The sequence below is a fragment of the Phyllopteryx taeniolatus genome, chromosome 8 (genome assembly GCF_024500385.1).
Source record: "Phyllopteryx taeniolatus isolate TA_2022b chromosome 8, UOR_Ptae_1.2, whole genome shotgun sequence".
In the NCBI taxonomy this organism is placed as follows: domain Eukaryota; kingdom Metazoa; phylum Chordata; class Actinopteri; order Syngnathiformes; family Syngnathidae; genus Phyllopteryx; species Phyllopteryx taeniolatus.
In genome coordinates this window covers 6,187,732-6,205,713 of record NC_084509.1, presented here as the reverse complement: position 1 = coordinate 6,205,713, position 17,982 = coordinate 6,187,732, and the positions used below count along the sequence as shown (strand labels likewise).

The 17,982-nt window shown below is 40.7% G+C and overlaps 1 protein-coding gene across 8 annotated transcripts in view; it reads right to left on the bottom strand.

The window, feature by feature from the left end:
• The window catches only part of fli1 (Fli-1 proto-oncogene, ETS transcription factor), a 37,048-nt gene extending 22,383 nt beyond the window's left edge, over positions 1–14,665 (bottom strand). The window contains exons 1-4 of one of the 8 annotated variants that reach the window (XM_061782072.1): positions 14,472–14,665; positions 13,021–13,129; positions 1,240–1,451; positions 290–444 (exon numbers count right to left, since the gene is read on the bottom strand). In XM_061782072.1, coding sequence (XP_061638056.1) covers positions 290–444; positions 1,240–1,451; positions 13,021–13,059 — 406 coding nt within the window. In that variant the 5' untranslated portion in view covers positions 13,060–13,129; positions 14,472–14,665. Of the gene's footprint in view, positions 1–289; positions 445–1,239; positions 1,452–3,157; positions 4,067–5,594; positions 5,734–7,989; positions 8,198–8,343; positions 8,555–13,020; positions 13,130–14,471 lie in introns of those variants that run through there. The other 7 variants (XM_061782073.1, XM_061782074.1, XM_061782077.1 and 4 more) reach the window with 7 other exon arrangements.
• Between the last annotated feature and the right edge of the window lie 3,317 nt (positions 14,666–17,982).

Sequence of the window (17,982 nt, the reverse complement as noted above, 5' to 3'; positions counted from 1 at the left end):
ATTTCACATATTTAATTATTAACTTGTTGAAACCATAGCTGTTAAAGAAATATAGCTCTGGCAGGCCAACAGATATTTCTACTTGCACACTCTTGGCCACACTCTTGTAGGAGAGATGAAATGCTGGCACACAGCTAAATGAAAATAGGGCTGCGTTGGCGAAGCTGTGTCAAAACAGAAGGACTAACGAAGACAGCATTGAGAACTCATTGCTCCTGTATATGAAATGGGTACAAATACATAGAGTCATACAGCACATTTCAGAGGTAGTTATCTTTTGAAGACTTACCAGCTGGTACAATGACTCTCCGTTCATTCGTAGTCATGTTGGGGGGCGGGGCGTTCTTCTCATCCATGTAGTTTCCATAGTTTATCTGAGACGTCTCGTTATTCCCCACCAGCTTATTACATTTACCCACGCTGCAGTCCACTGGAGACTCCCTGCTATGCACATATTGCAAAAAATATTACGATAGCTTATGAAATGGTTGTTTGTCTAAAACGAAGGACAGTTAAACTGAGGCTGTTCTCAAGAGAATCTGGTACATTTCTAAATAATAGTTATCCGTTGTAAATGTTCAAAACAAATATCAGTTTAAGGGTTTTTATGAGGGGAAAAAGTCCTTACACTAACTTGATTGGATAGGTTAACGATCACATTTTTAGTACAACATGTCCGCCACGTTTGAGTCATCAGGATTTTGTTTGCAACTGTTACTGGTGGAAAATCTGACAACTTGAAAATATTGTGCTTCATATTTTTTTTCTATTCCATCAGTTGACAACTTTTATCGGATGTGTCTTTGTTCATCTATCTATGCGAGTGACATATAGTGACAAAAAGAGCAATTAAATGCTCTTCCAGTAGATGGGAAAAGGAACAATTAACCTGTGTATCATTCTGTTGCCATTCAGGCAACAGAATGATAGCTTTGTTTTCATCTAAACAGAAAACAATTGATCATCATTATTTCAGTGGACTATATATACCTTTTGTGACATTTTGGTTTGGAGCTGTGCATTGAGATTATTTGTAAAATATGTTCCTTGGGTCAGTAAAGGTCAGGAAAACCACTTCAAATAATTAAGCATCTCATCCCAAGTAGACACCTCTTGTTGGTAACAGTAATTGGCTTTACTGATAACCCCAATCAATACGAAACAAAACAAAATATTTTTGTTATCTTAAAAATTCCATTATTAAACTGTATATCGACCACACACAGTTCTGCTTCTTACCTCGATCCGTTCATATGTTCATATTCCCGCTTGACATTGACTCGCACTGGCTGGTTGATCCACTCCTGCTGTGGGGGTAATGGGTTGATTTTGTGAGTCTGGCCATAGTCCTGCGCGCCAGATGCAGTCATGTCTGTCTTGGGGAGAGGGGCAGCAGCAGCGTACGGAGGCTCAAATAAGGACTGGTCTTCACTCACCACTGATAGCGCCTCCTGCAAGGAGAAGCGATGTTCATGTGACGTGTCTTTCTTTGCTCGAACAGGCATTACATCGTAATCCTAACTAGACGTGTTTTTGAAACATTAGTGATAAGTAGTTCATTAATCATTTAGGATTTGAAGCAATGGGAGAGCTGGCAAAGCTCCGTCTATAAAAGCAGCTCTCAAACACCCCGAATAACATGATGCATTTACAGTGAAAGGCTCAAACGTCACTCCCACGAGCTAACTTTGGTCTTTTAGTGTTGATATTGATTTTTAGGGCAATTTTGATTAACATAAAGACCTTTCATTCACTGTATCAGCAGGAGTGAAATGTATGGGCTCAATATCCATCCATTTTCCGTACTGCTTATCCTCACTTGGGTTGTGGGCGTGCTGGAGCCTATCCCAGCATTCTTTGGGTGGGGTAGACCCTAAACGGGTCACCAGCCAATCGCAGGGCACATATAAACAACCGTTCACACTCACATTCACACCTACGGGCAATTTAGAGTCTTCAATCAACCTACCATGTATGTTTTTGGGATGTGGGAGGAAACCGGAGTACCCAGAGAAAACCCACACAGGCACAGGGAGAACATGCAAACTCCACACAGGCAGGGCTGGAATTTGAACCCCGGTCCACAGAACTGTGAGGCGGATGTGCTAACCAATCCCCCACCAATGTTGTGATTATTTTATTTTTTATACATATTATTTTGGGTCACCGTTGGTAGGCACAGAATCATTGCTGGCGGCGCCGCTCATTCCTGTCTCCGTTCTGGTAAAATTCAAAACATTCAAGTAGTACAATATTGTTTGTGTCTCTGGTACCTTTAAAGATTGTTGAACTGCGGATTGAAGTATTACAAGTCTTTTTTCAGGGTAATTATTGTAGTAATTTCAGAGACCCCTGGGATACAGAAATGCATTTTCTCTATTTGACAATGGCATCAGAGGAACCCCTCCACCCCTCAGAATTGTAAAGAGATTGTCCATCTCTTTGTTATCCTATGAACCAGGAAGTAGCCTCATAACTAACAAACAGATGGACAAGCACTTTCACTTTTGTCAACAGGAGGTGTACACTACTGATTTTTAAATGCTTATTACGGCATACCAATCTAAAAATAGATCTTATTGTGGCCTTAGACTTTTGTGTAGCAAATTGAGAGTTTTCTGCAAGGTTAGTGCCGGGCTAATTTTGGAACGGTTTAAATTTCTGTTTTTATCACTGTGTAAATTTATATTAAAAACCAAAACAAGCTATAGTAAGGAAGTCAGTGAGCTTTGGAGGCTGTCTGGCAGATGTTCACCTCCACCGTTTCTTACCAACACATGAGAATGACATCAATCTTCTCAACACTCTCTGGGCCAAGAGTGCAAATAAAGTTTCCAAAATGTTGACCTCTTCCTTTAAGAATGGGAGGACATTGTCATGAGATGACAGTGATAAGAATTGTTACAAATAGAACATCAGAATCCACTTTTTAAACTACACAGAAACTTGTGATGTCAAATATTCACTCTCTTGGGGATTTTTTTTTTTTAAACAGTAATTATGTGCAGTTATGGGTCATATCACAGTCTGGCATCCTAAGTAGTTTGACTAAACAGCCCCTGTAGCTACTGTTGCTTCCTGTTGATGTTAGATGACTTCAATCATGCTCACAGTGGAGTTTGGATGCAAACAAATGCTGCTTACAAATGCTGCTTACATGTCTTCAGTTGTCTCCAACAGTTCGAATGGCAAAAGATTCCTCAATACATGTATATTTAATGTTCGCCTTCTGTCTTTATGGAATTACAGGTTCTGTGTGTCTGGTCCCTGTGGTGTGTCTTGTCTGGCCCCTCGGTTGCCCTCCCCAGCTGAAGACTCAACAGAAGCAAAGGCAGGGGTGGGGGTCACTGCAACACTGACCGAACTGCTGTGGCTCAGCAATGTAAGCAATGTAAGTTTATTAAAGAAAACAAAAGCAACTCTCGACTGGATGACATATTGGACGGTTTCAGCGGGCTCCTCTTGAAACGTCTCAGGACTGTTTGTTAGATTGGTTCTTACTCTTTTGCATGCCGAAATGACATGTTGTAGTTTGAGTCCGTTAAAAATGCTCTGTGCCAGTCGCTTTTGTTGAGCCATTTCTCTTCCAGCCATTGTCACTGAAAATCAGCCAAAAGTCCAGAGAGTCTGAATATTAAGCATTCTCATCATGTGTCTCTGCTTTTGACTTGGGATTGAAACACATCTGGATCTGATAGGATCTGATGGCACGACTTAGACGGAGACGTGTCTAATCCTCAAAGGATGGAATTTATATCATTCTGAAATGCCACATATGTTTGTCAGGGGAAAGAATGACTAAACTTCCAACACTGCTGCCCCTAAAGATCCTCAAGTACAAAGACATTGTCCACCGTACTGAAGCTGTACTGTTAGATGTCATACATTTACTCACAAATGTCACAAATAGTCATGTGCATCTGCACTGTAGCTGCTCTATATAAACAGTCAACACAACAAAATTATTTATACAAAATCACCAGTCATAAAACAAGCCTGTGACGTAAACTGACATCATACCTATGACACACAACAGGAAACTTATGATGGTATCAATAATACATATTTGATTCTAACATTAAACTGCACAAGTGCAGCTCTATTTGTGCTAAACAAAGCTCTCCATCATTACCCTTCAGTCTATGCCAGAAGACCAGAGAAAAAGCACATTTGGGAGAGGAACTATGGAATAAAATGCTCACCCACAGGTAAAGTAAATGGTCATATAAAAGCTAAACCTTTCTAGAACCATTTAACCTCCGTCCCCAGAATTAGATTTTCCAGGGGATGTAATCAGTTGATCCATCATATAGTCTGAACCCTGGCAGTATTACTTGCTATCTAAGCAGCGCACACCCGCTAGTTGGCCACCGATAACGTGCCAAGAAGCACGGGAACGTCTCGTTACGGCCCGATAAGGCCACACGCAACTATTGTGACTGTTGCAAGTTACAGTCGAGTGACATATCTGCCTGACAAGTCGAAACCATGATTGGCAAGTGGTGTCTGCCCATCAAGATGGTTGAGGAGGGCATTTAAAAATAGGAGAAGGACGATCTCTTGCTGAGGTGAAATCTGCAGTCTTTTTTTTCTGTCCTATCGGCAAGGAACACGAACGTATGCACCAAGCTTCTACTCTGTCATAAAACCGTTCCCTTGTGAAGAGCATCTCCATTCAGTTTCACCTTCAAGGTATGCTACAGCGCAAGATGTTATATATATATAGCAACTCAAACACCATCTGTACACCAAAAAAAGCATCGTTACACCTTTCATTTAGTTCCTCTTTTATACTACAGTACTAGAACATCCTTAAACTGCTACTTAGAGATAACTTACAATTACTCAGTACAGTTCATTCCCAGTAAGCAATAGTGGTACCGTAGACAATTACTGGCCCCCAAGGTGAGATTTACACTAGTGTATCCCGTGAGGCTACTTATACAACACCAAAGGACCTTTTCCAGGACCGACAACATAACCTATCGCCATGAATTTATATTTGGCGTACAGTATATGCATTGAACCCATCACGTCAGTCAAAACAGCAAGTACATATTATTTGTGACACACTGGACTAAAGAGGACAGTTTCATGCAGTTAGGAATTATATAGGGGGTTTCCGCCTTGCTCAAGGGCTGCTCGGTCGTTTTGAATGTGTGGTGTGAAATTGAACCTAGGGAAGAATAAGCTTGTCCACGGCTAACCCCCCAAAAAGCCAATAAATGTCAAGTATCTTCCCACCTGAGTACTATTGAGGATAACAGTCACTGTGCTGCTCAAGTACAACTAGTACAACAGTGGGACCTGTTTGCCAAAACACAATCTGTTCCAGGACACTGGTCGACCTCTAATTTGTAGGGAATCTGGAAATTTTTTCCCCATTAAAAATTATGTCGCTATCGACCAAAAGCCTTAATTAACTGTACAAGCAGTTTTTAAGTGACACTTTAACATTCTTAGCTGTCATGCAAATGCATAATGATGATATAAACATTTTTTGTTATAATTAAGTAAAAATAAAGTATAAATCACTGATGACTCAGGATAGATGCGACAAATATGAAAGTGTTAGTCCATTAGGCGATACTCACTGAGCTGAAGTCTGACAAGACTTCATACATGACTGCAGTTTTGGGCAACTTTAGAAATCTGAAAAGTACAAAATGAGGCTCCACTGTTCTTTTTTGTATCCATCCATCCATCCATTTTCTGAGCCGCTTCTCCTCACTGGGGTCGCGGGCGTGCTGGAGCCTATCCCAGCTATCATCGGGCAGAAGGCAGGGTACACCCTGAACTGGTTGCCAGCCAATCGCAGGTTCCTTTTTGTAATAACACACAATTGTTTTCGATTTAACACTGTAGCCATATTGGACAGGAAATAAAAATGTAATCCACTTTCCTTCACTTTATGACGAAGTTCCATTTCTGGTTCTTTGAGGTGCATCAGAAATGGTCCAGTGGTGTCACATAAGATATATTTCAGACCCAAAGTACAAACTACAAGTATTTTCCATTCAATATAGGCCAGACGATCAACCAACATGTCTACAAAGACATGAGGAGAGAGTTGTGTCAAGACAACACGCGACTGCTTCACCACGACAACGTGCCTGCTCACAACGCCCTGAGCATCCGACAGTTCCTGTCCGAGAAGAACACGGCCGTGCTGGAGCAACCTCCCTACTCACCTCACCTGTCTCTGTGTGATATTTATTTTTTTTCTCCTAAGCTCATGGCGTCATCCAGGGTACCTGTTTTGAAAACATTGACGTCATCAATTTGGCTGTGACGGCAGCGCTCTGAGGATTCCTGAAGAATTATCCCTGGAGTGCATGAAGGGATAGCAGAGATGGCTAAGAAAGTGCGTTAGACTCCAAGTGGGATTACTTTGAAGAGGGGGGAAAAACATGTTTTTGTAGTTTGTGTTTGAAATACTCTTTTGTGACGCTAGTCCTGTAACATTTCTGACACACCAAGTACATGATGGTGGTTTGAAGTTTTGCAGGACTTAAGAGTGGCCTTACTACCCCAAATTGTTGAACTTTTGCGACCCTGTAATTTGTTTTGTCGGATAAACTTCGATAAATATTAGCAACTTATTGTTACTGAGCAGCCAGAACAGAAACATGTACTGCGTTCCAGTTCTATGGTTCAGAGTCGATCCTGTAGATGCTCACTGAGATGAAGTATTGTGCATGAGCTTGTTTTGGACAACCTCAGAGTTCCCATTGTAAGGGCACATAGCACCTGCCCGAAGCCACCGCCTTGCTTTTGTTTACATCAGCCATCCAAATGCATCACAACACGTTCTCCACATGTACTCCACACGTGTATCTGTTTGGCACACACAGCACAACAGACGTCCACCCAGGAGGGCGGTGGAGCGGAGGAGGAGGAAGGGACTCCATTCCTGTCTTTTGTTTAAGTAGGAAAAGGAAACCTGTCAGGAAAAGATTGTGTAGAACAGGAAGCTCTCATGGCTCGAGAGCGTGTTGTTTCTTTAAGAGTGCACAAGTCAGCCCAGCCATTGACACCCACACTTCAGTCTTCGTTCTTGGCTTTTTTTGCGATAAAACATCTCAATGGTCCTCGCATCCGTCCATCCACCATCCTAAATGATAAAATCATCACACATGGATGGCCTTCTTTTTTTCTGGTGCCGCCAACACTGACACTTATTCGACACACGCACACACCACACACACACACACAGACCACACCCAACTACTGCAAAGCCGCTACTTAAAATGTCCCCAAAACACAACATCACTTGTCAGCGAGATGAGCTCCATTTGTGTGCATTTTTGGGGAGCTGACACTTGTTAGGAAGTGAGCCAAGAGAGGGACTTGCCATTCAAACATCTGGAAGCATCCGCAGCCATCTGGAATGTGACTGTCTAGAAGGGAAGAGGAGGAGGGGGGCGCAGTAGCCAATCTTAATTCAGACAGGCACTCCTGATTACTACCAATTTCACCAAATACCACTTTTCGGTGAGGATAACCTTATAATCGGTGCAAAATCGTGTTATAAACTTTTGAAAATGATCATAAATATGCTACTTTATTTAAGTAATACATGTAGTTTAAGCTGCCACACATGCTGGACCTCTGTCGTTATAACTTATCAACCTAACGAATTTTTAAACACGGCGTAAGGGTAGCTTAGTTGTGTAACTCTTACAAAAAGAACACTTTGCGAAGTGTGGTTTTAAAATGTTGCAAGGCTTGCACGTTGCCAAATAACAGCTTTCCTTAAACAACACACAACTCCCCCTTCTCCGAAAAAAAAGAAAAGAAAAGAAAAGAAAAAGACGTTACACTGATAATCATCTACAAGTTCCTCCGAGATCACCGAACCATCACATTATTGCCACCAATGATAGGCTCAGTTTGGAACCGTCACCCGAGAGCCGGGCGGTGGACAATCCACTCTCATTGCCCCGCTGCCGGTCACACTTAATAACAAGCTTCGAGTCATATACCTACATGAAAAATTTTCCCCAAAAAACAAAACAAACAAAAAAATGTGTTGCAGGCCAAAATAGAGTGGCGCTCCAGACGTGCGTAATTTGCGCGCTCGCTCCTCAGAAATCCAACGTGCCAATCAAGCTTCGACGCACATCCTCACAGCGTAAGAGAAATATGATTTTTGTGAGTAAAAAAAGGAAAAAGAAGTAGACGAAGGGGGATGGTTTGAAGGGAACAGCGAGAGAAAAAAGGTCCTCAGTTCCAGACTGAGGACCACGCACTCACGCACGCAAAAAAAAAAAAAAGGAGGCGCAACTTTGGGAGAAAAAAGCGATCCCCCACAATGTCCTACACCCCACTCTCCACCCTTACCTTAATAGTTCCGTCCATTTTGCGCAACTTTCAGTGGACTTCGACGGTATCCCAAACATGACACGCTCCTGAATTAATTCCAGCTTCTAGTCCCGGTATGTGTGGCGAAGAGAGAGACGCTTTTTTTCTTCTCTTTTTTTTCTCTCCTCCTAAATTTGGGAAGTGAAGTCACCGCCGCTTGCCTGCTCGCTTGCTGCTGCTGTTGTTGCGAAGGAAGGTTGAGAGAAGGAAGCTGTGTGTCACCCAAAAGCCCTGCCTTCAAATAAAAAAAAAAAAAGAAGAAAAAAAAAAGCAGGATACTGTCCCGAGGAGATAAGCAGGCATAACAATTGAGCGTTCACTCTGTTGTTATGTTGTACTTATTTTTTTAAAACTGGGAAATATTTACAGGATGGCAGCCTGCTGTGGAACAATTTTACGTGATTTTTTTATTTATTATTATTTTTTTTTAATGACACAAAACGGCGGTGGTGGTGGTGTAATAATAATAATGATAATGCCACGTATTTAACTTTAACGTAAAAGGGTTCAAAGATGTTCACCCACTCACATCTGGCAGCATCTATATTTTAAAGTCAAATGTGAGCAGGATAGAAAAGTGACTGGGCTTTAAATCACCTAAAGATGACAAATCAGAGAGCTTGTTGCAATATTTCTTTGCCTTACAAGCCTTCACGTCAAGGTGAACACATCCCACTGTAGCCATAAATTACATCCATGCATTCAGCACCCAGCAACACCAAAAAGTCTGCTCTACACGTGTGGCACCGCAGGAAATACAAGTGTCATCTTTTGGATTTTTTTTAAAACATTATTTTCAAGTCTGGCTTAGTTCCTTTATGGTGGAAAATTCTTATCTCCACCCACACGTCTTTTATCCTTTCTGTATCCCCTTTCAAACTGCCAATTTAGCAAAAAGATTTTTCTCATTGGAGTTTTGCATGTGAATTTTCCACGTTCTTTTAAAATGAAAACATATCACCAATTGCACGTTTTAAATTTGTTATTTTAAAGCCAGTACATATATTCGAATCCATTCAAGTCCTCAAAGGATGACAAAGTTTTTTAGAATTGCACGGTGAGACGGATCAAATGTTCTTACGGACGGTATATGGGCCACGTGCCGTAGGTTCTCAACCCCTGATGCTATATATATATATATATATATATGTATATGTTTATACAGTACACTTAAATTCAATAGCAGCTTGATGAATAATACTCTTTGCAGCCAGCTCAAATTTGTGACCGCGCCACTGGCAGCAGGGCTGGTCTGTCTGCTCCCCTCTTGGGGGTCTGGCGGGGCTGAGGGTCCCACCCTTGGGACCGCCACATCTGGATCCTGCTAAGGGTCAAGGCTTCTCCTGCCTGAGGCCAGCTCAGACTTGTATAATTAAGGGAGACACCTTGTTTAACTCTTCACTGACCAGTTTGATACCACCTCCCTGTTTCTAAATAGTCTCCATAATTGTGTGTACCCTCTGTGTGTTTTTTTTTTTTTTTTTTTTTTTTGTGTGTGCTAAATATATAGCTATTTAGAGTTGGACATGAGTACAAACAGGGTTCAAACAATAAAAGTCATCCCCTCAGTTGTTGTTTGACCCATTCATAAAAAGGGTGACCCAAAACTTGAATGAAAAAAGCATTTCCTATTTATATATATATATATATATATATTTGTATATACAATCATCTACCTCATTTGATAAACCTGCAATCCAACGAGAGACAAAACAAGAGTAGTAAGGCCGAGTTTTTGTCTTTACTCAGAGATTAAAGGTCACATCAATGTTTATTGTTGTATTGCCAGTGGTGTTGAACTGCATTGCCTTACTGTGAGCAGTTTCTAATATTGGTGTTAGCTTATTTAGCTTCATGAAGGGGTCAAAATATTAAAAACACCTGTCAGTAAAATGTAGTTCAGGAAACTACACCCACAACAATAAATAATTTGGTACAGAGACACTTTTTAGAGCATATAGAATCATATTTGGTGACTGGCGATGTGATCGGTCCAAGCCAATCGGTAAAGAAAGGTAATGATACATTTTATGAAACAAACACATAAACCATATAAAGAAAATGATTATATAATGACAATTACAAATAGAAAACGTTTCTTAACTTAACCCATATGTCTTTGTCAATCACAACTGAAGGAAAATTGTGGAAACAGCTCTATTATTGAATCTCACTGGATTATGCAAGTGTACCTTATAAAATGACCACGAGGGAAAAGCAAAAATAGATTTAACCAACCAGACAAGATAACATCTTACCAAAAACCGATTTCCTCCCTCGATGTCAACATGGAGCCTATTAGGGTGACTTGGGGTCCGGGCCCTATCCCAAGACCATAATGAATACAGTGGTAACAAACATTTTGGAAGGCCAATAAACAGATGCAAGTTGGTTTACTCAGTCAACCACAGAACATCTGGCTTGACGCTGCAAGGAGACAGTCAGCAGACATTTCTTCCTTTGCACACACACACACACACGACATGCATGCAGTGGTGCCCTTGCATGCATGGCCCAATGCATTCCACTGTATGGGCCATGTATGTCAGAGATGGGGAGGGGTCACATGGACCCTCTGCTGTAGAAGGCAGTCTTGCTTTTGCATCTGTTTCAGCCCTCAAGATCAGGGGTCCCCAATTTTTATTTATTATTATTTTTTTTTATTGCTCCGGACCGCTAACGCCATAAAGAAGCTCCCCCGCGATTAAAAAAACCCCCAAAAAAACATTTAAGGTATAATGGAAGGGGTCATTTTTCAACATAAACCAGTCCACGGATAAATCATAACTGAAATCATGATTTAAAAAGATAGATCTCTTTGGCTACACCAAATGATCCACAACCAGGTATTGGGCCGCGGACCAGTGGTTGAGGACCCCTCAGTTTGACGTCATCGGGCCAAACAAGTGAAAATTGTTTTCAAGAGACAGATGGAAATAATAGAAGAAGAAGAATTCTCGAAATAAAATGGAAATGTTGCTTGTTGTCCTGCTGGAGTTGCTGCAAAGAAAAGTTCCTCGTGTTTTGACATACTTGGTCAATAAAGATGACTGATTCTGAATAGAACAACCATTAATAATTGATACATAGAATAAAATATTTAAAATATTTTTTAAAAGTAAAACAAAAATATCCCAAAGGTATCACTATAATCTATCACTATTTTATCTTAGCAGCTCAACGGTGGAGGAAAAAAGTATGAATACAGTTTAAAAAGTATACAAATAACAATACATAAAATATTCGTTCTTGTGTTTTGATGATCACATAAAAAGAATACAACAAATTAAAATGGAAAATAAACTATTTTATTTAACAGTGTCACTACTGTATTTTGTTATTCCTGTTTCTGAAAAATGAAAGTTACAAATATGAATAAAATAATGGAATAATAATAATAATAATAATAATAATAATAATAATAATAATAACAATCATACATTAAGTAATAAGTATTGGCGTTTTTTTAAAATATAAAATCAACCATTAAAAGTATACAACTACCAATAATGCAGTTACGAAAACAGGACGTTGTTTTGTTTTTGTGCATATGTATTTTAAAATCACTGTGAGAATCGTACACCTGCTACAGCATAATGTAGTGTACATGGATGCCATTCATTTGACTGCGCACTCTCATATCGTGGCCGTCCAGTCCAGAAGCCTGAGTCCAAATACCAAAGGCCCGAAAAAAAGTGGCGTCTGCATGCAGCACGTATGTGCACGAACTGTCTGGCCCCCCTCGCTCCAGGCCATAATTAATTTGAGATTTATTTTTATTGGAGAGTTCCAGTCTCGCCTGGCCTTAACCAAACAAAACCAAATGCTTGGACCGTGGAGTCTTTTGAAGGAGGAGGGGGGGGGGGGGGGGGCGAGGGAGGTGGGGACACGGATGTCTTATAGTTCTGCCACATTCTGAGAAATATCTGACAATGAGTGTGCACGCAAAAAAATGTGAACTTGGCATCCAACATGCAACGTGCCGATGCAGTTTGCTTTTTTTTTTTTTTTTTAACAAATAAAAGCGATTCACTACGGAGCCCAGCGTTTATTTTATAACAAAAAGAAGTTTCCAGCCTCTGCCATTCAAGGAGAAGAAAAAAGGCTCATTCTGAAAGCGTATTTTCTCACCAAACATTCCTACCTTTTCATTTTTTTTAAAAAACAAACCAGGAATTGTTAGAGTCCTCTTTAACCTTGGCAGCATGAAAAGAGGCCTTATTCAAAAATATTGTTTTGCTTTGGAAAAAAAAACAAAAGTACTTTAGTGGTGTTTTTTAAACATTTTTATATGAATTAAATGTTGTCTTTAACAGGCAGCAGTGCGTTTGTGAAGCTGTCCAGTTACAAACTTGTACAGCTACAGATGCTCAATGTATTTATTTAGTTTTTCACCAATATTTTATTGTACTATCCCCCCAAAAAAACAACAGACGAATATTTTGCATGGTGCTTCCTATTTGCTTTATTAATTTATACCTCAACTAAATTGCATCAAAGTGAATATTTAAAACCAATAGCAAGATGCATCGAAACTATATCAGTTTAGTCTACAGTATTTGGAATGTTTATTTATTTATTTTTTGGGGGGGTGGGGGGTTGTGAAAAGAACAAATATGAAGAGCCCACCTGACAAGAGAGGTTGTGCTGTCTTACCTTGACGTAAGACGACGTGTCAGGGACAGTTTGGAACATGACTGTAGTATGCCTGACGCAAGGGGGGTCCCCAAGGGTGCTGCTGCGTGTCCGACAGTGGACCCTGATGCTAAAGGGGTATAAGAGAATTCATGTAATCGTTAGTGTTTGTTATGCGACGAGGTGCAGGTGTTTGGTCTACTTTTTTTTTTTTGTGTGCGTGTTTTTTTTTTGTTTCTTTGTTTTTAGTAGATGTCACCAACATGGATGAATTATTTGTGGTGGCCCGTGGAGGAGGAGGGGCGGGGGTGTGTGGTGTGTGGTGTGGACCCGGGGCCCCATCATGCATCCCGACCACCTTCCCCCTCCAACCCTGAAACCTACCACATATTGAAACACTTTTCACTTTAATAAGTGCAGCTTACAAAGTCTGGGGGTGAAAGGGCACTTGGAGGACGGTGCATTTGAGTCGTCCTTTTTTGCAACTGTTAGGAAGGCGTATGCATCCTTTATATGTATGTATAAATCATTCCATTTCTTTAATGAAGGAGTATGTCATTAATGCAGTTAGAAATGCAATTAATGAACAGTATGCAGTAGACGGGTGATTTGTTGCAAATTGTGTCCACAAACTAATAATGTTAAATGAAGCCCCCACAACAATAAAACAGGACTATTTATGATGCTTAAACAGTGATCAGTGGTTAACGGCAGTGCAATTTTCCTCCTTTTACAGCCCAATTTCAACTATCTGATGAGGTGTTGTTATTTGTGGTAAATTCAACTCATCTCACGCTTGTGAACATGGAAGAGTTTAAAACAGGGGTGGGCAACCTTTTTCTTATCAGGGGCCATTTTAGAATAAAACAAAAACAAAATTTATAACAAATATGATGCAACGACTAAACATGTTTTAGTTTTTATCAGAGTACCTCAGAGGTGGTATTTGTTTTTAGAATGGCATGGGCCGGATCAAATCGTCTCACTTGGCCGTATATGGCCCATGTTCCATAGGTTGCCCACCCCTGCTTTAAATATGTTTTTCTTTTTTTCTTTTTTCTTTCTGTAGGTCAACTCATGAAACACCCCCCCAATGCATCCAATTTCTGCTCGGTAAAAAAAAAAAAAAAAAAAAAAACGGCGCAATGGAGCCGGGCATCTGCAGCCAATTAGGCAGGGCAGCTCTGGTGAATAACGGCGTGAACCTTCCTCTGAGACAGCCCCGTGGGCCCGTGGGCCGGGACCCCTCTAGTGTTACATTTTAAGCGCCTTACTTTTACTGTTATCCATCATGAGTCTGCTAATACGCATTCCGTGTTGCTTCACACCCCCACAAAACGGTTGCAAGGTGAAAAATGATCAAGCTTTAAAGCAGTAACGCTAACTTGTGCAAAAAAAAAAAAAAGAGAACATGCGCGCATGCATGCATAAAAAAAAGGTGTGCAACATTTACAACATAGTTGTCTACTCACCTGTTCTTAGCGTTTAATGCGCGTCGGAGCAGGAAGTGTCCCTCCTCCTCCTCCTCCTCCTCTTCCCGCTGCTCCACCTCGTCGACACACTCTGAAATAATTAAGTCCTGTCCACGCGAAGCCGTCCGTTTGTTTTTCTTCTTCTTTGCGAGTTATTTTGTTGAAAGAGTGGAGCAGCGGTTGTATGAATGGAAATGTTGAGATGACAAAGAGAGCTGCGGCCAATGAGGGGCGAGAGAAAAACCTCCCCTTGTCTGCAGCGTGAGGCCACTCGAGCGTGAAATAAGAGGACACGCACACACGCGCGCGCGCACACACACATCCACACACTCAATCGGCTACGTCAATGTGCTTCTTCTTGTGTTAAAAAGTTCTCTTAATGCTCAACTAAGGGGTATTGTTAATATCATTTTTACATTTTCGTTGGTCTGCCACCTTGAAAATAATAATGAGTAATGCCAATAAATAATACAACCCCAATTCCAATGAAGTTCGGAGGTTGTGTTAAACAAATAAAAACAGAATACAATGATTTGCAAACCATGTTCAACCTATATTTAATTGAATAGACTACAGAGACAATATATTTAATGTTCAAACTGATCAACTTTATTGTTTTTAGCAAATAATCATTAACTTAGAATTTTATGACTGCAACACATTCCAAAAAAGCTGGGACAGGGTCATGTTTACCACTGTGTTACATCACCTTTTCTTTTAACAATATTCAATAAACGTTTGGGAACTGAGGACACTAATTGTTGAAGCTTTGTAGATGAAATTCTTGCTTGATGTACAGCTTCAGCTGTTCAACAGTCCGGGGTCTCCGTTGTCGTATTTTACGCTTCATAATGCGCCACACATTTTCCATCGGAGACAGCTAGGGACTGCAGGCCGGCCAGTCGAGTACCCGCACTCTTTTACTACGAAGCCACACTGTTGGAACACGTGCAGAATGTGGTTTGGCATTGTCTTGCTGAAATAAGCAGGGGCGTCCACGAAAAAGGTTTCTCCAAAACCTGTATGTACCTTTCAGCATTAATGGTGTCTTCACAGATGTGTAAGTTACCCATGCCATTGGCACTAACACAGCCCCATACCATCACAGATGTTGGCTTTTGAACTTTTGCGTCCATAACAGTCCGGATGGTTCTTTTCAACTTTGGCCTGGAGGACACGACGTCCAAAATTTCCAAAACCAATTTGAAATGCGGACTCGTCGGACCACAGAACACTTTTCCACTTTGCATCAGTCCATCTTAGATGAGCTCGGGCCCAGAGAAGCCGGCGGAGTTTCTGGGTTTTGTTGATAAATGGCTTTGGCTTTGCATATTAGAGTTTCAAGTTGCACTTACGGATGTAGCGCCAAACTGTATTTACTGATATTGGTTTTCTGAAGTGTTCCTGAGCCCATGTGGTGATATCCTTTACACATTGATGTCGGTTTTTAATGCAGTACCGCCTGAGGGATCGAAGGTCACCGGCATTCAATGTTGGTTTTCGGCCTTGCCGCTTACATGCAATGATTTCTCCAGATTCTCTGAACCTTTTGATGATATGATGGACCGTAGATGATGAAATCCCTAAATTCCTTGCAATTGTACATTGAGAAAAATTTTCCTTAAACTGTTCGACTATTTTCTCACGCACTTGTTCACAAAGAAGTGAACCTCGCCCCATCTTTGCTTGTGAATGACTGAGCAATTCAGGGAAGCTCCTTTTATACCCAATCATGGCACCCAGCTGTTCCCAATTAGCCTGTGCACCTGTGGGATGTTCCAAACAGGTGTTTGATGAGCATTCCTCAACTTTCTCAGTCTTTTTTGACACCTGTCCCAGCTTTTTTGGAACGTGTTGCAGCCATAAAATTCTAAGTTCATGATTATTTGCTAAAAACAATCAAGTTGATCAGTTTGAACATTAAATATCTTGTCTTTGTAGTGTATTCAATTAAATATAGGTTGAACATGATTTGCAAATCATTGTATTCTGTTTTTATTTATTTATAACACAACGTCCCAACTTCATTGGAATTGGGGTTGTAAAAACAAATAAGAGCAGTTGAAGCTAAAAATTACGCCCCCCGACCCCCCCCCCCACCCCTGAAATTGAAAGAAAAATAAATAAATAAACGCAGATAAATAATTTAATGTGATGTAAAACCTGTACAACTCAATTGAAGAAAAAAAAGAGGAAATAATGTGATTGCACAAGTGGGCACACCCTCTGGGATGTGGCTGTTTTCATAATTAACCAGAGATATTCAAATTCATGTTAAATGTGAGTTCTCACACAACTGCCACCATTTAAAGTGCCTCCGATTAACCCCAAATAAAGTTTTGATGTTCTTGAAAAAAAAATTAAAAAAAATCTCGAGATGGGAATTTTTTTTTAAAACTGAAATAATGTGATTGCACAAGTGGGCACACCCTCTGGGATGTGGCTTTTTCATAATTAACCAAAGACATTCAAATCCATGGTAAATGTGAGTTCCCACACACCTGCCACCATTTAAAGTGCCTCCGATTAACCCCAAATAAAGTTCTGATGTTTTAGTAGGCTTTTCCTGATATTTTGTGCTAACACTGACTTCCATCCCGTATTACAAAAAAAAAAAAACCTCAGCTGAGAGTTTCAATGCCGAGAGCTGCTATACCTAAGCTGTAATGGCCATAAATTATGTGCCCACCATCAGACTAACAACTTACTGGCTAAATGCAAATTGATAACCATCCAGCATTCGTATGCAGTTTCATGTATCTGTCTGTCCCCTTGGTGACATTTCCTACGGGATTCCAACAATATTGACACAAGTTTATCTGCAGCCCCCATCTTGCTCCTTTCCTGTTCATATGAATCCCCACCCACATACCCCCAAACTTTGTAACCCCCATACTCTCAGCTCACTAACTTTATTTCCTTCACAATGCCCGTCCGTATCTTCCAAGCAAAGAGTTCCACCAAAGGGGTGTTGGTGGCAATCCACGTCAGGACGCTCACCCATGCGTGGCCTTTTATTGGCCCGTCAAGGTCGCTATTTCACGCTAGGCAAACGCCGGGAAACAGGCGGCTCAATTGTGACTTTTTGTTGTACTGAGGTGTGTGTTCATTTGTGATTTTATCAGAAGGCCTAAAACTGCACAGGATGTCTTTGAAATTCAATACATCTTGCTCGCTCTCTACAGTACACTCAGTGTAGCTGGGAAAAAAATGTCCATATTGTTGAATGGAGACACCAACACTTTATTCAATTGACTACATGTATTTTTTCCCCAGAAGAGAGATCATCTGGTATATAGGTTTCCTTTCATCACTCGCTGTTTGTCGCAGCATTTCCCAACAAAGTGATTAGGAAAAACAGCGTCAATAATGTTGTTCCCAGTGTCGAACAATGGGCGGAAATCCCAACATCCGTTTTAGTGAAAAATGGCATTCATGATCCTGCTGTGTTGCCTTCCTCAGGATATTGTATCACAGGTTTTCTAACACGTTTCAACAGCAACCGCCGAAT